Source organism: Perognathus longimembris, chromosome 10, assembly GCF_023159225.1.
Source record: "Perognathus longimembris pacificus isolate PPM17 chromosome 10, ASM2315922v1, whole genome shotgun sequence".
NCBI classification, from domain to species: Eukaryota; Metazoa; Chordata; class Mammalia; order Rodentia; family Heteromyidae; genus Perognathus; species Perognathus longimembris.
Genome location: NC_063170.1, coordinates 530995 through 550907, shown reverse-complemented (window position 1 = coordinate 550907; position 19913 = coordinate 530995). Strand labels below are relative to the sequence as shown.

At 46.3% G+C, this 19913-nt stretch overlaps 1 protein-coding gene across 3 annotated transcripts in view; it reads left to right on the top strand.

Annotated features, from left to right (window-relative positions):
• Spg7 (SPG7 matrix AAA peptidase subunit, paraplegin) overlaps window positions 1-19913 on the top strand; it is a 40421-nt gene that overhangs the window by 9164 nt on the left and 11344 nt on the right. For 2 of the 3 annotated variants that reach the window (XM_048354920.1, XM_048354922.1), the window contains exons 4-10: window positions 1036-1277; window positions 3406-3545; window positions 5788-5890; window positions 7865-7990; window positions 8306-8468; window positions 9411-9584; window positions 16809-16933. In XM_048354920.1, the coding sequence (XP_048210877.1) occupies window positions 1036-1277; window positions 3406-3545; window positions 5788-5890; window positions 7865-7990; window positions 8306-8468; window positions 9411-9584; window positions 16809-16933 (1073 nt within the window). The remainder of the gene's footprint in view (window positions 1-1035; window positions 1278-3405; window positions 3546-5787; window positions 5891-7864; window positions 7991-8305; window positions 8469-9410; window positions 9585-16808; window positions 16934-19913) is intronic. The other variant, XM_048354921.1, reaches the window with a different exon arrangement.

Below are 19913 nucleotides of genomic sequence, written 5' to 3'. Positions count from 1 at the left end.
CTCAAGGACAGTGCCCAGGCTCAGAGTTCAAGCCCCACAACCCCCCCCCCCCCAAAAAAAAAAAGATTTGACTTCGTTGTTTTTGTTTGTTTGTTTGGTTATTTGGTTTGTGCCAGTGGTGAGGCTTGAACTCAAGGCCTGGGTACTGTCCCTTAACTTTTTTTTTTTTTAAGAGCTGAGGGCCCGGGAATGTGGCTTAGTGGTAGAGTGCTGGCCTAGCATGCATGAAGCCCTGGGTTTGATTCCTCAGCACCACATATATAGAAAAGGCCAGAAGTGCCGCTGTGGCTCAAGAGGTAGAGTGCTAGCCTTGAGCAAAAAGAAGCCAGGGACAGTGCTCAGGCCCTGAGTCCAAGGCCCAGAACTAGAAAAAACAAAAAGACCTGAGGACTGAAATCAGGGCCTTGCACTTGGCTAGGCAAGTACTCGTCCACTGAGCTAAATCCCCAACCCACCCCTTAGCTTGAGCCACAGCTTCACTTCCAGATCTTTGTTGGTGGTTAATTGGAAAGAAAGGTCTTATTAACTTTCCTGCCTGCTTGGGCTGGTACTGAAGCATGATCCTCAGATCTCAGCCTCCTGAATAGCTGGCAGAAGGTGGTGTTTCTTGAGGCAGGTCATGATAAGTTTGTCTATATAGATAATATGCATGTGCTGTAGACATCTTAATGGTATTTAACATTCAGTGAATTTGGGGTGTTTATGTACATAGGGTTTTTCAGCCTTCCCTTTACAGTGGAAGGTCTCCTTCTGAGCACTCATTGACTTTGAAAGTGGTTTCATGTTCTCCATTGTGAGAACTTTCTTCCTGGATGAGGAGAACTCAGTGCATGAAGAACTGGTGTCCTCAGACAGCTCATGTACCATTTGTCTCAGGTAACTGTTGAAATTGGCAGAAATGCAGGCTTGTGTAGGATGCTAGGCCTGCTCCCAGCTGAGCATTCTTCAGGAAGCTGAGCATTCCTAAAGAAATCAGTGTTAGAATATGCCTTGCCCTTACTCTGTTTTCCTGGTTCTACCTGTGCTCCTGTTCAGAGGAGAAGAGACGGAAAGAACGGGAGGACCAAATGTACCGTGAGCGGCTGCGTACCTTGTTCATCATCGCAGTGGTCATGAGCCTGCTTAACTCACTCAGCACCAGTGGAGGCAGCATTTCCTGGAGTGACTTTGTCAATGAGATGCTGGCCAAAGGCGAGGTGCAGCGTGTGCAGGTGGTGCCTGAAAGTGATGTGGTGGAAGTCTACCTGTACCCTGGAGCTGTCGTCTTTGGGCGGCCTGTGAGTAAGGGGGGCATTGGAGAGACCATAAACTTGGGTTCCTTATTTTATTTTATTGTTTTGCCAGTCCTGGGGCCTGGGCACTGTCCCTGAACTTCATTTTGCTCAAAGCTAGCACTCTACCACCTGAGCCACAGCGCCACTTTCGGCTTTTTCTGTTTATACGGTGCTGAGGAATCAAACCCAGGGCTTCATGCCTGCTAGGCAAGCATTCCACCACTAAGCCACATTCCCACCCCCTGAGCTTCAAGGTTACCATTCTACCATTTGAGCCACACCACTACTTCTGGCCTTTTCTGTTTATATGGTACTGAGGAATCAAACTCAGGGCTTCACACATGCTAGGAAAGCACTTTACCACCAAGCCACATCCTCAGCCTGCTTGCCTGGTTGTCTTTAAAGAAGATGTATGTCTAGGGGCTGGGATTATGGCCTAGTGGTAGAGTGCTTGCCTCACATATATGAAGTCCTGGGTTCGATTGCTCAGCACCACATAAACAGAAAAGGCCAGAAGTGGTGCTGTGGCTCAAGTGGTAAAATGCTATCTTTGAGCAAAAGAAGCTCAGGGCTTAGTGCCCAGGCCCTGAGTTCAAGCCCCAGGACTGGCAAAAAAACAAAAATGGCAAAAGAAAAAAGAAGGTCATGAAAGAAACAGCTTGACAGGGGAGAGAGTGCTGGTATCCAAGTCCTAGGTAGGTGCTAGAGAGTTCCACAGCTACCTTTTGGTGTTTTCAGAGAGGAAGATTTGGGAGTAAGTAACATATTGGCCCAGACTGTCACTTGGTTCCATTAAGGGCTGAGACCACCAGCCACTCTTGAGTTCTTGGGTATGGATGGGGATTGCTGGCTGGGAATTAGAAGAGAAGGGCTTTGGCACAGGTCACATGGGTGTAGGAAGTTTAGGTGGCAAGGAGGTTCCATAAGCAGATGGAGATGCAGTCTTGGATGGTTTACTGGAGAATAAACATATAAGGTGTTGTTATCAATTGGAGGTGCCAGCTGACCAAACAGGCAAGTTCACTCTGTGTGGGGTGGGAAGAGATGTGAGTTTGTGGAGGATTGGACCTCACAGAGAAGGATGAAGAATATGCTTATCTCCACTTTCTGTGCTTAACTCTGAGGAGACCAGGGGGAACCACTGCAGGAGGAGAGTCATGCCAAGTAGGAGAACAAGATTCGATTCATGTAGAGGACTCAGCACCGAGCGTGAGATGATAATCCCTAGGGTGATGGCAGCCAGTCTGTGCATGACAGCTGGGGCTGTGGAGAGGCAGCTTCTTCACTTGAGAATACCTGTTGTCTGCAGGCTCTGTGTGTGTGTGTGTGTGTGTACATATATACACATGCATATATACACATATATGTGTGTAGATATACACACATAGATATACACACACATATGCATCATATATACATATATATGGTGCAGTCACCCTCGATAAATAGTGGACATAAATTGATCTGTTGAATTCAAACCCATTTGTACAACTACTTAAAGATAATAGAAATAATTAAGATAAAAATTTTAAAAGATGCCGTTATCCTCCTAATTTTCTTAAAAATTTTTCTCTTAGTGAAAATGGAATTGTGGCTCACTTGGTAGAGTGCCAGCCTTCAGCAAAAAACAAATACAAAACAAAACAAAAACAAGTGAGAGTGCAAGCCTGAATCAAGCCCAAGTTCTGGCACTAAATAAAAATAAATAATAAATTTTAGCTGGGTACCAGTGGGTCACATCTGTGATTCTAGCCGCTCAGGAAGCTAGATTTGAAAATTACAGCCTGGGCTGGAAAGCCCATGAGACACTTATCTCCAACTAACCAGCAAAAAGTCAGCAGTGGAGCTATGGCTCAAATGCTGGAGCACTAGCCTTGAGTGAAAAAAGCTCAGGGATAGCACCCAGGCCCCAAGTTCAAGCTCCAGTATCCATACCAAATTAAAAAAAAAAAAAAGGGGGGGGGGTGTTTCCTCTTAATAAATGTCACAATTAAACTCGAACTTTTTAGCCACAGAAATTTTTTTTTGCATGAAAAAACTGCTTGGCATACTCTTTGGCACCTTGATGTCTATATAGTATACATCCAGCCCTGAACCCTGCCCTTACCACTCATTTCTGCTCTATCCCCAGCGGCTGGCTTTGATGTACCGAATGCAAGTTGCAAACATTGACAAATTTGAAGAGAAGCTTCGAGCAGCTGAAGATGAGCTGAAGATTGAGAGCAAGGACAGGATACCTGTTTCCTATAAGCGCACGGGGTTCTTTGGAAAGTATGTCAGTCATCTTGTGGCTTTAAACTAAGCCTAGCTGAGCTTTAATGTGGAAAACAAGTTAGAGACAAGAATTCCTAACAAGGCCAGGTGTGGTGCTACACACTTGTAATAATCTCTCAGCACTCTGGAGGCAGAAATAGGAAGATCTGGGCTGGGGATATGACCTAGTGGCAAGAGCGCTTGCTTTGTATACTTGAAGCCCTGGGTTCGATTCCCCAGCACCACGTATACAGAAAATGGCCAGAAGTGGCGCTGTGACTCAAGTGGCAGAGTGTTAGCCTTGAGCAAAAAGAAGCCAGGGACAGTGCTCAGGCCTTGAGTCCAAGGCCCTGGACTGGCAAAAAAAAAAGAAATAGGAAGATCTCAAGTTTAAAGCCAGCCTAGGGATTGGTGGAAGTGGCTCACACCTATAAGTTTAGCTGCTCAGGAGGCTGAGATCTAAGAATCTCCGTTCAAAGCCAGCTCAAGCAAGCAAGAAAGTGTAAGACTCTTAACCAGTGTAAAGCCAAAAGTGGAGCTGTGGCTCAAGTGGTAGTGTCTTTGAGCCATAAGTTATGAGACAGTGTCTAGGCCTTGAGTTTAAGCTCCACTATTGGCAATCATACACACACAAAAAAAACAAAACCAGCCTAGGATACATAGAGAGATCCTGTCTTTTAAAAAAATTTATTATAAAGGTGATGTACAGAGGAGTTACAGTTACATAAAACTGGTAAAGAGTACATTTCTTTTTGGACAATGTCACCCCTTCCCGCTCTTCTAGTTTTTCCCTCCCACCCCATTTACAAGTTATATAGATCATTTTCAACATAGTTTCTAGTGAGTACCATGAGATCCTATCTTTGGGCTGGGAATGTGGCTTAGTGGTAGAGCATTTGCTTAGCATGCATGAAGCCCTAAGTTTGATTCCTCAGTACCACATAAACAGCCACAAGTGGCACAGTGGCTCAAGTGGTAGAATGCTAGCCTTGAGCAAAAAGCTCAGGAGCAGTGGCTAGACCCGGAATTCAAGCCCCAGGACTGGCCGAATGAATGAATGAATGGGGGAAAAAAAAAAAAAAAAGGCGAGGTGCTGGTGACTCATACCGGTAATCCTAACTACTTAGGCTGAGATCTGAGGGTCACAGTTAGAAGCCAACTCAGTAGGAAAGTTTGTGAAATTCTTATCTCCACTTAAACACCAAAAAGCCAGAAGTAGAGCTATGACTCACAGTGGTTGAGCACAAAGGCTCAGGGACAGTGCCAAGCCCTGAATTCAAAACTCAGGACAGGCATCAAAAGAAAAAAAAAAGTTAGACACATTGGCTTATGCCTATACTTGGGAGGCTGAGTCCAGGAGGATCATAATTTGATTCCAGCCTGAGATCAAGACCCAAGACCAACACACAAAAAAAGAAAATGGGACAGATTCATGCTTGTAATCCCAGCACTCAAGAAGCTGAGGCAGGAAGATCCTAAATTCAAGGCTAACCTTTCTCAAAAAAGAAAGAAAGAAACCAGTATCAAAAGGGAAGAAATGGGAATGCTAAATCGAAATTATTTCAGGGTTGAGTGAAGCAGAGACACATGTAGGCACTGTGGGACAAATAAGACCATGAACCTGACAGGTTCCATAATGATGACACACTATTTAGCAGAGTTCTGGGCCTATCGGTGACTGAAGCCAATTTGTAAAGAGAGTTTTATTGGGGATTTAAGACCTCAGATGCAGAGTATGGATGACTAGCATATACTGCTTTGAAAATGACTCACCTCTGAGTTGTGCTGGAAGCCCCCTTCTGTTTTTTGTTGAGCTAACAGGCAGATGGCAATGAGGTACCGGCAGGCCAAAGCAGCCTTCTTTCTCTTCATACCTAAGGCTGGATCCTAATACATATAAGTACACAGAAAGTACTTAGTACACTATAGTTTGTTTTGTCTTAGTAGTTAGAACCAACACATTTCATACATTGCTTAACAACTCCTTTTGTTGGACACTGTTATAGATGTGTTAGCCAAGTGTCTCCAGCTTTTGCACACTTGGTCTTAACATTTGGGAGACCTGCACAAAGGAGGGAACCTGGTAAAGGTGAAGCAGAAAAAACCAACAACAACATGCTTTTACAGCTGTTTGTTTTTCACATCTGTGTCAGACTTTGGGGCTGAGTTTGAGAGACATGTGACAGTCCTGGCTTTGTAAGGGTTTCTGTGAGTTACTGTGTTGATGTTGTCAGCCCTTAACTGTCTCTTTCTCACCCAGCGCCCTCTATGCCTTGGGGATGACAGCAGTGGGCTTGGCCATCCTGTGGTATATATTCCGTCTGGCTGGGATGACAGGAAGGGAAGGCGGATTCAGTGCTTTCGTAAGTTGTACAAATCAGAGCCTACTGGATGTACATCTCTGGGTATTTCAGGCTCCTATAGGATGAGTACACAGGAATAATTAACTGTTGCAAAAGTAAGCAGGGAGCCCCAAACATGTGGATGGTGTGGAGTGCCCATATGAACCCAGTGCCCCTCTTGCAGTGAACCAGCTAATGGGAAAATTTATTCTGTAGCATCCTGTCAACTAGAAATGGTTCTTCTTCTTTCTCTGCCCCCTCGTTCAGCTTCTTTTTTTAAGTTTGTTTTGTTTTTGTTGCCAGTCCTGGGGAGTGGACTCAGGGCCTGAGCACTGTCCCTGGCTTCCTTTTGCTCAAGGCTAGCACTCTACCACTTGAGCCACAGCTCCACTTCCGGCTTTTTTCTATATATGTGGTGCTGAGGAATCGAACCCAGGGCTTCATGTATACTAGGTGAGCACTTTACCACTAGGCCATATTCCCAACCCATCCTTCAGCTTCTTCTACTAGGTAGGAAACTGAGAAATGTTAAAGGTATCTTTAAAGAACACCCAAAACACACTAGAGCTCTTTTCCTATGTTGACACATTTCTTTTTTCTTTTTCTTTTTCTTTTTTGGCCAGTCCTGGGCCTTGGACTCAGGGCCTGAGCACTCTCCCTGGCTTCTTTTTGCTCAAGGCTAGCATTCTGCCTCTTGAGCCACAGCCCCACTTCCAGCCTTTTCTGTTTATGTGGTGCCGAGGAATCAAATCCAGGGCTTAGTGCATGCTAGGTAAACACTCTACTACTAGGCCAGATTCCCAGCCCATGGTGTATTTCTTAAAATGTGCACCTCCCAAGACTTCTCATTCCTCTTGGTTGGGTTATGAAGTGGGTGCCTCCCAGAGCAGCTCCTGCTCCACCTGGGAATGTCTCTTTATTGTTTCCACCGAGTGCAAGTATAGTTCTGTGTCCATAGCTAGTGTGTGGTGCACGCATGTGTTCAGTACCTTTTACAGTGTGGGGATGGAATATAGGACCTCACACATGCGAGGACTATGCTCTGTATCTGAACTGCAGTCTCAACCTAGTCTTCACTTGTTTTTGGTACTAGGGATCAAATCCTGGGCCCAGTACATGTCTATTACTGCACTATTCTCCAATCTGCACTTTTTGTCTCCCCTCCCCCCTTTTTTTTGCCAGTACTGGGGCTTGAACTCCACACCTTGGTGTTGTCCCTTGTCTTTTTCACTTAAGCCTCACGCTCTACACTTGAGCTGTGCCTTCACTGCCACTTGTAGCTTTTTAACTGGTTCATTTTTTATAAGAACCACTGGTTTGTCTCCCTCCTCCCCTCCCACCTTCAAACTACCATCCTCAGAATTCAACATCCTAAGTAGCTAGGATTACAGGTGTGAATCCATCTCCCTACTGTCAATTGTAGCTTATTCAAATAGTTCTTAAGCTTTTGTGTATGTTGGATGCCTGCCTTATTTGTTTTCAGGGCTTCCTCAAAGGAGAAACTATCAGAAGGACATGTACCTTATTAAGAGCTTTTTCTATCCTGTCCCATCCCTCTCAGAAATTTATAGCTAACATTTCTATCGAGAGTTTGCAATACTCTTACTATATTGATTTTATAATCAGAGAAATACACAGTATGTAGAAAATGATAGTTAATGAAAAGGTCCTAAATTACCTAATTGTATGGGAGACTTTGGTATTTTTTGTTTTATTTTGTGTTGCTAAAGATAGAACAGAGTGCCTCATGAATGCTAGGAAAATGCTTTGCCACTGATTAGCAGTAGAAGCAAGGATTTTCTCATCCTGTATCTGAAAAGTGACTTGTGAACCCATCTTTCTTGGGGGTGGGTTGGTCGGTGAGGAGGGATGGCCTGAGTGTGGAGGCCTGAAGGACATGACGTCAGCTCAGACTGCAGCAGCCTTCCCTGCTAAGGAGAAATACAACACATAAGTGTACAGAAGGATACCTATCCCCTAACTCTTCCTGCACAGAATCAGCTTAAAATGGCTCGTTTCACAATTGTGGATGGGAAGACAGGGAAAGGAGTCAGCTTCAAAGATGTGGCAGGAATGCATGAAGCCAAACTGGAAGTTCGAGAGTTTGTGGATTATCTGAAGGTAAGAACCAGACAGAATTAAATGATCAGAATGAACCCTGGGGTAAACAAATGGCTTGAGTCCTTTGCCCAGTTTGTTATGTTGTAAGGGTACTTCCTCCCCCCATTAGTGACGTGCTAGACTTGTGCCCGTACCTGGTAAAGTAGTAACACAAGGCCAGCACAGAAGGGTCATAAGAGTGTACCCTAGACTGCCGTCAGGCACTGTGGTCTCTTGACCTCTGGAGACCCCCTGGAAATGTAGCTGCCTCGTATGAGGCACATGGTGCCCTCTGTGAGACTGTGTGGTGAGTGGGCTGTGTCTCTTGCTGTGTAGAGTCCAGAGCGCTTCCTTCAGCTTGGTGCCAAGGTTCCAAAGGGGGCCCTGTTGCTTGGGCCCCCTGGCTGTGGGAAGACATTGCTAGCCAAGGCGGTGGCTACGGAGGCCCAGGTGCCCTTCTTGGCAATGGCTGGTCCTGAGTTTGTGGAGGTCATTGGAGGTAGGTGTGGATGTGGGGCTGTGGGCACACTGGCCCGTGGGTCAGGGACGGTACTTCCACATACGCTTCTTTCATTAGGGGTAGAACTGAAGGACAGTGCAGCACACATTAAAGCATGCTGTAGGTGGGAATATGCTTTTCACCAGGGGCCTGCTGGGACAGCAAGTCCCTGTCCACTTCTGCAGGGTGTGGCCTGTTTTAGATTTAGTTAATCTTTTTTTTTAACTAAATACTAACATTTTATTTCTTTACATTTTACATAATTCAACATAATCTCCATTCTCATATATTGACTCATCAATAATGCCATTATCGCTGTAGGTTTAAGCAAAAATCCACAAACTATTGATTACTCACTAGAAATGCTGAACACATGAAGAAAAGTCAAATTCTGTACATTTTCTTAAATTTGATGAAGATTTTCTTCAAAAAGTTAAAACTGCCTTTCACAGAATTCTGTGTATATGGCACACAGACATCCAAAACAGTGTGAATTCCATCAAAAAGGCACTGTTTACAATACTCAGAATAGTCTGACAAGTCTACTTCAATGATGTCTAAGAATAAGAATATATTTGAAATAGGTAAATAGACAAACCCTTAAAAAAGTACAGCACTGCTATTTAAATATACTTCTATGTAAAAGGAAATAAAGTGACACAAATAAGTGACCCTTTTATGACAAATAAGCCTATAAATACTTTGAACATATTACAATTCTGTAACAAAAATGACAAAAATATTTTCTTAAAGGCACAAAAGCATGACTATTAAGTGAGAGTTGTAATTTATAAGGCCAACTTTTCAATGGAATGCAATTATCAACTGAGCTATAACAAAGGATTTAGTTATTCCTGGTGGATGGCTTTGCCCGGCTCTGGCCAGAGTATGGTTTTAAGCTCTTTATCTATTGGCCTTCTGATGCTCTCTGTGTCCCCTCAGGCCTGGGTGCTGCCCGTGTACGCAGCCTCTTCAAAGAAGCCCGGGCACGAGCTCCATGCATTGTGTACATCGATGAGATTGATGCAGTGGGCAAGAAGCGTTCCACTTCCATTTCTGGTTTCTCCAACACCGAGGAGGAGCAGACCCTCAACCAGCTCCTGGTAGAGATGGATGGTCAGTGCCTGGCACGTTCTCCCCTACTACACGCCTTTCAGAGCGGCGGATTGCTGCGTGTATGGTGATGGGCATGCTTTCTGTTCCAGGGCAACACTCTTGAGTGGTTTACTTTTCACAGTCACTGGTGTGTATTGCCATCCTCCCCAACCTGCCCCATGGACAAGTTAGTCAGCTTAAGGGCCATCCAGCACCTTGCTACCTTTAAAAACCACAGCTCTTGCCAGGCACTGGTGTCTCATGCCTCAGGAGGCTGAGAATTTAGGATTACAGTTTGAAGCCAGCCCAGGCAGAAAAGCCCGTGAGACTCTTCTCTCCAATTAATCACAGAAAAAGCTGGAAGTGTTGCTGTGGCTGAAGTGGTAGAGCAGTAGTTCTCTTGTTCAGAGAGGGTGCTGAGGTCTTCTCTTCACCTTTTGTAAAGGATTGGTTCTCTTGTTCAGAGAGATCATTGGGATCTTCTCCCTATCTCTTTTTTTTTTCTTTTTTGCCAGTCCTGGGCCTTGGACTCAGGGCCTGAGCACTGTCCCTGGCTTCTTTTTGCTCAAGGCTAGCACTCTGCTGTCGCGCTACACTGGTTGTGGGGACAGCCCTACACACTTCTCCTGCCACACTGGCTGCGGGAGGCCAGAGCATGTCCCGGTTGGGGCTAAGCTGAGATGGGGTAGAGCCGTCGAAACCACCCATCCCAAGCCCCCCCTTACATTTAAGAGCAGACACTGGACACGGAGATTTCGGGGGAGCCGTCTGATGGACTACTGACTTCCAAAAGTTTTATTCAGGGGAGGGGTTTATATAATAGTAATGACGAGGGAGGGGGAGGGACTGACCAGGTGCTAACGGTAGGCTGGTGAGCATGTCCATCACAGTGATGTCACGGAACTTCCCGCAGAGGGGGAGATTATAGTCCCCCCAGGACCGGTCCCCAGCGCCATTACGAGACATGTGCTTACAGATGGAGGGCAGGGGAGGCTCCAGACCTGGGGAGAAGGGAGGAGTGGATAACAGCCAGCAGTCCCAGGTCTTAAAGGTATAGCCATTCCCGACACTGCCACTTGAGCCACAGTGCCACTTCTGGCAGTTTTCTATATATGTGGTACTGAGGAATTGAGCCTAGGGCTTCATGTATATGAGGCAAGCACTCTTGCCACTAGGCCATATTCCCAGCTCTCCCCATTGCTTGTAAAGGAGTGGCTCTCCTTGTTCAGAGAGGGCACTGGGGTCTTCTCCCCACCTCTTGGTCTCTGTGTATTGGCATGTTACCTCAGATGGCATGTGTCAGTGGCTTTTGTTGTTGCCAGTCCTGGGGCTTGAACTCAGGGCTTGGGCACTGTCCCTGAGCTTCTTTTGCTCAAGGCTAGCACTCTACTACTTGGTCCACAATGCCACTTCCAGCTTTTTCTGTTTATATGATACTGAGGAATCAAATCCAGGGCATCATGCATGCTAGATAAGCACTCTACCACAAAGCCACATTGCTAGCCCTGTAGTGGCTTTAACTGGCCTTTCGTGTGTGTGTGTGTGTGTGTGTGTGTGTGTGTGTGTGTGTGTGTGTGTGTGTGTGTGATGGTACTGGGGCTTGAACTCAAGAGCTTTGTGACTTTACTTGGCCTTTTTGGTTAAGGATGGCACTCTGCCACTTGAGCCATACCTCCACTCCTGGGTTTTTGGTGGTTTATTGGAGAAAAGAGTCTCATAGACTTCTCTGGCCAGGCTTGCTTTGAACCTTGATCTTCAGTTCTCAGCCTCCTGAATAGATTGCAGGTGTGAGCCATAGTGCCTGGCCTGACTGGCTTTTGCCATTGAACAAGTGAGTAGTTTGGGGCTCATGGAGCATCTTAGAAGGTAACTTGAGTTCTACCACAACAGATTGAGGGAGGTGGCATTTGTAATGGATCAGGCCATGGAATACAGGTGCTCCAGAGTCTTCAAGTTAGCCTGGGACCTGGCATAGTGCCAGACTAAGAGCATGGACAACTCTGTGGTACTGACTGAACACAGGGAGAATGGTCCTCATGTGACCAGTTGGCCATCCAGACTCCGGCTTGCTTTGAGAGTCACTGGTGATGAAGCTGGAGTGGTTTTCACACATGGCCTCCCACCATGTGCTAGTCTTGGACAGTGCCACACAAAAGGGCCGTGTGGACTTGTAACGTACTGTGTGGCAGCACAAAGGACCTTCCTGGTGCAGTTATGGCTCTGGATTGTTAGTTGCCTTGTGTTGTTTTTTGTCTTCTTAGCTTTTTTAAAATTTTTATTTTTTTTCCCAGAGCTGAGCACCGAACTCAGGGCTTTGCACTTGCCATAAATCCCCAACCTCCTCTCTGGGTTGTGAAGTGAGATTGAACCACATACTTCATCTGGTGGTTCTGTGACCTTCTGTAAGTTTACTAGGGTCTCTCTAGGTGATTGTCAAAGAAACTTAAGCGAGAGGCTGGGAATGTGGCTTAGTGGTAGTGTGCTTGCCTAGCATGCATGAAGCCCTGGATTTGAGTCCTCAGCACCACATACACAGATGAAGCCAGAAGTGGGTGCTGTGGCTCAAGTGGCAGAGTGCTAGCCTTGAGCAAAAAAAAGCTCAGGGACAGTGCCCAGGCCCTGAGTTCAAACCCCAGGACTGGCGCACACATGCATACTTACACACAAAAGAAAGAAAACTCAAGTGAAACCTTCCCAGGTAGCTTTTTTCCTTTTCTTCCCAAAAGCAAGTTTTATTTAAAGGATTAAATGCATTTCTAGCAATAAAGCTAGAAGGGAACTGTAAAGCAAGTAAACATACTTCACATGGCATTGGGTTTGTTGGGACCCAGTGGACTCTCTATATCACCCTGCCTACCTTGTCTTCCACAGTGGTAGATAAAGACTTTTTTTTCCACTAGAAGACTTACTAGATGACGTTTTCCTCTGAGCCAAACCTCTCTATACTAACATGAAAATAGCTGCCTCTGCTCCAGCATTGGCTCTTTCCTGGGAACCGGCCACTGAAGGCCTCGTGTAGAGCTGGGTCAGCACCAAGAAGTCCCTTTGTGCCCCACAGCTGTGCATACTTGGCCTTCAGACTCTGAGGAGAGTCTTTGTTTTCTTTCCGGAAGGAGCAGTTTGGGCTCATTGAAGTGCAGAAGAACAAACTCGGCAGATGCTGGGCTGCAGATGCTGGGCTGTCGTGGGAAACTCATCAAGAGAAACAGAAATCCCAATCATGAGGGCCTCATCCCAGATGCTGTGGGTGTCTACAGGACTGTCAAGCCGTGCAGGGGATCCCAGGCAGCGCTTTGGCTCCCCTTCTGTTCACTGCACCGGCACTTGACTGAAGGTTCATAGGCATAGAGGACTTCAGCATGTGTCCAAGTCCTTGTTTGGGGGAATATAGTAGGGGATGTGAACTGATTCCACATGGGAATCATTAGAAAACCCCAACAGGGCTGGTATCATAGGGCAGTGTAGTCTCGGTGGTTGAGCACTGCATGGCATGCACTGTGCTCTGAGTTGAATCTATCATACCAATATTCAAAATCTGGCTGAGGATATGGCCTAGTGGCAAGAGTGCTCGCCTCATATACATGAAGCCCTGGGTTCGATTCCTCAGCACCACATATACAGAAAACAGCCAGAAGTGGCGCTGTGGCTCAAGTGGTAGAGTGCTAGCCTTGAGCAAAAAGAAGCCAGGGACAGTGCTCAGGCCCTGAGTCCAAGCCCCAGCACTGGCCAAAAAAACAAATATTCAAAATCACAGTTTATAGGCTTTTCTGTAATGGTCGTCCTTAAAATAGAAGAGCCCTAGCAGATGAACCCTGATAGGCAGACTGAGAACCAAATATAAAATATGCTACTTGGAGCTGGGCACCAGTGGCTCATGCCTATAATCCTAGCTACTCAGGAGGCTGAGATCTGAGGATCATGGTTGGAAACCTTCCTGGGAAGAAATGACAATGAGATTTGTCTCTCCAGTTAACTATCAAAGAGCCGAAATGGAGCTATGACTCAAGTGGTAGAGCACTAGCCTTGAGCAAAAATGTTCAGAAACAGTGCCTAAGCCCTGAGTTCAAGCCCCAGGACCAGGAAAAAATAAAAAGGAGGTAATATATAGCCTATACTTCACATTTGCCGTGTGCTTTTTGCATGATCAGGCAGCCTGAATGGTAGTGCCAAGTGGGGCCTGGGTAGCCTGTGCCACCTGTCCTCAAGCCTAGTGCTCTTACCACTTGAGCCATACCTTCACTTTCAGATTTTTGCTGATCAGCTGGTGATAAGAGTCTTCAATGTGTCTTCCCAGGCAGGCTTCAGACTGCAGTTCTCAGATCTCAGCTGCCTGAGTAGGTAGGTTATAGGCTTGAGGCTCTTTCCTTTTTACAGTGCTGGATATCAAACCCAGGGCCTGTGGATTCTTTTTGTTTGTTTTGGGTAGGATTACATTTGCTAGGCTCTACCACCTCAACCATGCCTTCAGCCCATTGTGGTTCTTAAAAAATTAAGCCAAGCGCCAATGGCTCACAGCTATATTCCTGGCTACTCAGGAGGTTGAGCTCTGGAAGGCCATGGTTTTAGGCCAGGGCAGGCATAAAGCTTACTAGACTACTAAATAACCAGCAAATAGAAGGAATGGAGGTGTGGCTCAAAGGATGGTAGTGCCAGCCTAGCGAGCTCAAAGCTCTGAGATCAGCTGGAATTGGTTGAGAACATCTGCTAGGAAGTAGGAATTAACATGCAACTAGTTTCATGTTCATATTTTGCTCAGAGATTGTACAATAGTCACTTCACTGTTGATTTGTTAGATTTCTTAGGTCACAGCACTGGCTCATTAAGCTTTATGTTGCAGGACTTTCAAGCATCTTCTCATGTGCAGAGATGAGCAAGAGCCCTGAGTGTTTCCCTGGTCCCTCTGTATTTGTCTGTATGCTCTATTGCCTTCCCACTCCCCAGTGGGCATTTTAGTTTATTTTTAAATCTAATTAATTTTTTTTTGCCAGTCTTGGGGCTTGAACTCAGGGTCTGGGTACTGCTTCTGAACTTCTTTTGCACAAGGCTAATATTCTACCACTTGAGCCACAGCGCCACTTCCAGCTCACTCGATCCTTCCTTCCTTCCTTCCTTCCTTCCTTCCTTCCTTCCTTCCTTCCTGTCCTGGGGCTTGAACTCAGGGCCTGAGCACTGTCCTTGGCTTCTTTTTGCTCAGGGCTAGCACTCTACCACTTGAGCTACATCACCACTACCAGCCTTTTCTGTTTATGTGGTACTGAGGAACCAAATCCAGGGCTTCATGCATGCTAGACAAGCACTCTACCACTAAGCCACATTCCCAACCACCAGGGGATATTTTTAAAGCAAACCCAGAATTCTGTGTGTGTGTGTGTGTGTGTGTGTGCGCGCGCGCGCGCGCGTGCGTGCGTGTGTGTGCGTGTGCACGCATGTGTATGCGCGCGCACACGCACACATGCCTGCTCATGCATACATACATGCATTCATGTGCCTGTGCACATGAAACAGTACTGGGGCTCGAACTCAGGGCCTTCAGTCTTTGCTGAAGGCTGGCACTTTACCACTTGAGCTACAGCTCCACTTCCAGCTTTTTTTCTGGTTAAGTGGAGATGAGTCTCTTGGATTTGTCTGCCAGGGCTGTCTTCTAACCTCAATCCTCAGATCTCACCTTCCTGAATAACTAGGCTTATATAAGTGTGAGCCACCAAAATTCTGGCATCTGTTTGTTTGGGGTTTTTTTTGACAGTCCTGGGGCTTGAACTCAGGGCCTGAGCACTGTCCCTGGCTTCTTTTTGTTCAAGGCTAGCACTCTGCCACTTGAGCCACAGTGCCACTTCTGACTTTTTCCATATACGTGGTGCTGAGGAATCGAACCCAGGGCTTCATGTATACGAGATGAGCACTTTACCTCTAGGCCATATTCCCAGCCTACATTCTAGCTTCTGAATGTGTTTCTTTTATTTTTTTCTTTTGCCAGTCCTGGGCCTTGGACTCAGCCTGAGCACTGTCCCTGGCTTCTTTTTGCTCAAGGCTAGCACTCTACCTCTTGAGCCACAGCGCCACTTCTGGCCATTTTCTATATATGTGGTGCTGGGGAATCGAACCCAGGGTTTCATGTGCACGAGGCAAGCCCTCTTGCCACTAGGCCATATTCCCAGTCCCTGAATGAATCAGGAAAATGCCACTGCATCCATGTTACACTCTAAGGTCTTCCTGGGACCCATCACCTCCCAAATTCTAGTGCACACCATTATACAGTGGGTTTTTACATTAGAACCAGTCAGATTCACATACAACAAGAGTCAGGGACATTTTTTTGAGCCAGCCTTGCAGCTTGAACCTGGGCACTGTCCCTGAACTTCTGTGCTTAAAGCTAGTGCTCTACCACTTGAGCCACAGCTCTGCTTCTAGCTTTTTGGTGATTAGTTAGAGACCATCTTCTCCTGCCCCGGCCAGCTTTGAGCCAGGATCCTTAGATCTTAGCCTTCTTAGTGGCTAGGATTATAGGTGTGAGTGACTGGCACCTGGCTTGAAGCTTTTAACTGCTTGTGTGGGTCTGAACCTGAGGAGACTAGCTGTTAAAGACAATGTTTAGGTCTGAATGCCGTAGCTCACTCCTATAATCCTAGCAATTCAGGAGGCTGAGACTAAGAGGATCATGGTTCATGGTTCAAGGCCAGCCTGTGCAAAAAGTTTGCAAGAACCCATGTCACCACCAAAAAGTTTGGCATGGTGTTGTGCACCTGTCATCCCTACTACATAGGAAACAAAAACAGGATTGTGGTCCAGACTGGCTTGGGCATAAATGGAAGACCAAATGACCAAAGCAAAAAAGGGTGGGAGCATGGCTCAAGTATGGCTCAACCTGATTAGCACAAATAAGACTCTGAGTTCCAATCCCAGTACTGAGTTGGAGGATGGAAAAAGACAATGTTCAGATGGCACAACAAAGAGCCCTGAAGTGAGGTAGGGAGTGGGACCTCCCCCCTACTTTGCCCAGGTGACAGGATACCTGGGCTCTGTCATGGATATCACCTGCCGCTCCAGAGACAGCTCTGCCTCAGTGGACAGCCAGGGCAAGAAGAGGCTGTATGTGGAGAACAGATGAGTTCTCATTCTCCATGTGTCTTTGGTTGGAAGTCATCACTACTCTTCTGTATGGAAGGAACCCATGGTCCCTCTTCATCCCCTCCTGTGTCCTAAGAGGGGAGGCCCTCCTGCTGAGGCCACTCTGTTCTGTCTCCTCAGGAATGGGTACCACAGACCACGTCATCGTCCTAGCCTCTACAAATCGAGCTGATGTTTTGGATAGTGCTCTGATGAGGCCTGGCCGGCTTGACCGACATGTTTTCATCGATCTCCCCACATTGCAGGTCAGAATCTCAAAAATTGTGTCAAATGTCACTCCCTCTAGACCTGGATTTAGTGTGAACCAAGCACTAACCTCAGCTAGAACAGGGCATGACCCCTCTGGGTACCATCTAACTAGTGTTTGGTTTTGTTTGCTTGTGTTTTTTGTTGTTTGTTTTTGTGCTGGGTCCTGGGGCTTGAACTCAGGGCCTGGGTACTGTCCCTGAGTTGTTCTTTTTTCTTTTTTTCCCTAATGACTGGAGTCCTGCTGCTACAGCTACAGCTTCACTTTTGGTAATTAATTGGAAATAGCAGACTCATGGACCTTCCTGCTCAGGCTGGCTTCAAACCGCAATCCCAGCTCAGATCTCAGCTTCCTGAGTAGCTAGATTTATAGGCGTGAGCACTGGCACGTGTGTGTGTGTGTGTGTTGCTACAGTTTGAACTCAGGGCAGCATTGCACTTGCTTGGCAGGTGCTCGATCAATTGAACCAGTCCTTTAGTTATTTTTCAGATAGTGGTCTTCAGCTTTGCCCAGGCCCAGCCTTTGCCTAGCCTCAGAATGTGATCCTCTATCTTTTCCTCCCACATTGCTGGGATTATAGACATACTTGGTTTGACTGAGATTGAGTCTCACTAACTTCGTGCTTTGACTGGTCTTGAACTGTAAGACTCTTGGCCTTTAACTGTCCAGTAGCTGGGATTATATGTGTGAGCTGCTGTGGGATTATTTGGGGTGGGGGTGAAGGGAGGGGTTTGGCAACAGTCTCACTATATAACTAGGCTGATTTGGGGGCTGGGGATATGGCCTAGTGGCAAGAGTGCTTGTCTCGTATACGTGAAGCCCTGGGTTCAATTCCCCACATATACAGAAAATGGCCAGAAGTGGCGCTGTGGCTCAAGTGGCAGAGTGCTAGCCTTGAGCAAAAGAAGCCAGGGACAGTGCTCAGGCCCTGAGTCCAAGGCCCAGGACTGGCCAAAAATAAATAAATAAATAACTAGGCTGATTTTGTCCTCATAATCCTCTGGCTTCAGCCACCCAAGTGAAGAAATCACAGGTGTGCACTACCATACACAGCTTTCCTTTCTTAGCTTTGTAGTTAACTATTTTAGGTTTTGCTTATGATTACCTGATGTTTTTATCCTTGAATGTTGGAAGATGATCTGAGCTGGTCTGCGTTTGGATTTATCAAAAGTTCTTTGAAACCAGGGTGGACGAATAAAGAAAGGCCCATTCTTGGGGAATCTCTCCCTTCCAGGGAAAGGCTTTGGACAAAGCCTTAAATTTTTACCCTTCCTCTTTCAGATACTTGGCTGTGCCCTAGACAGGGGTGGGGTAGAAGTCCCAGCAGATGGAACTTCCCGCCCTGGCAGTCTCTTTCTTATGAGCTCTGGCTGGCCGTCCTGACACCTGGCAGAGGGCCCAGGGGAACAGTGGAGGATCTGACTGGGGAGAGGCTGTGGAGAATGAGGGCTAATCAGCTGGGTAATGCTAGTCAGCAGCATAGGCCAGGCCCCCACAGCCAACAAGTGTGTGGCACTCCCAGAGCCTGGCTACATAACATTTTGTCCAGATCTGGGCTATAAGGCTGGCTGCTTAACATTATGTCAGGATCTAGGTATCTTAACAGATGAGAATCAGGAGTTTCTGGAATGCTTGCCTGGGTAGTATAAACCACAGAAAGACTTAACATGACTTCTATGCAGGGATAACATGCAATTAAAAAAATTAAATTAATTATAGCTTTGTTGTTGGTCATGGGGATTGAACTCAGGGCCTGGACACTGTCCCTGAGCTCTTTTACCCAAGGCTAGCACTTCACCACTTTGAGCCACAGCACCACTTCTGGTTTTCTGGTAGTTAATTGGAGATAAGAGTCACAGAGTGGCGCTGGTGGCTAACACCTGTAATCGTAATTACTCAGGAGACTGAGATCTGAGGATCACATTTCAAAGCCAGCCCCAGCAGGAGAAGAATCCCATTAAGCCAAATGACACTTTCAACCTCATAGGGTTTGAAGATCTGAGCCATAGGAACCTAACAGAATTTCACGGGTTTCAAGTATTCCTTGGAAGAATTCGGTTTCTTTCACCCACTATGTGGATGCAAGCTACCACGCGATATCTGCTTCTAAACTCTAAACAGTTGAGGTTAACCATTAAACTAAGAGTCCCAGTGAGACTCTTATCTCCAATTAACCACTCAAAAAACTAGAAGTGGCATTGTGGCTCAAAGTGGTACAGCATGAACCTAAGGCAAAAGAGTGCAAGGACAATGCCTAGGCCCTGAGTCCAATCCCTACAATGGACAAAAAAAAAATTTTTTTTTCACACTTTCCTGCTTTGAACTATGATCCTCCGATCTCAGCCTCCTGAGTACCTAGAATTATAGGCGTGAGCCACCCATGCCCAGCTAGGGATTAACTTTTTCTGTTTAAGGCTAGTACTCTACCACTTGAGCCACAGCTCTACTTCTATCTAACTTTTTGCTGATTAATTAGAGATAAGAGTCTCACATACTTTTCTGCCCAGACTGGCACATCTCAGTCTCCTGAGTAGTTAGGATTATAGACATGAGCCACCAGCATCTGACTTTCTTTTTTATTTCTAAAACACTGCTTATTTAATTCTAGCTTCTCAGGAGGCTGAGACCTGAGGATCAGGGTTTGAAGTCAGCCTGGGCATGAAGATCTGTGATACTCTTTATCTTCAGTTAACTACCAAAAAGCCAGAAGTGGAGCTGTGGCTCAAGTGGTAGAGCACTAGCCTTGAGCACAAAAGCTGTGGGATTGCCGGGTGCCAGTGACTTATGCCTATAATCCTAGCTACTCAGAAGGCTGAGATCTGAGGATCACGGTTCAAAAAGAACTCAAGCAATACAATCCCTAAGACTCTTTATCTCTACTTAAACACCAAAAAGCTGCAATTGGAGCTGTTGCTCAAGTAGTAAGCACTAACCTTGAGCACAGAAGTTCAGGGGCAGCACCCAGGCTCTTAAGTTCA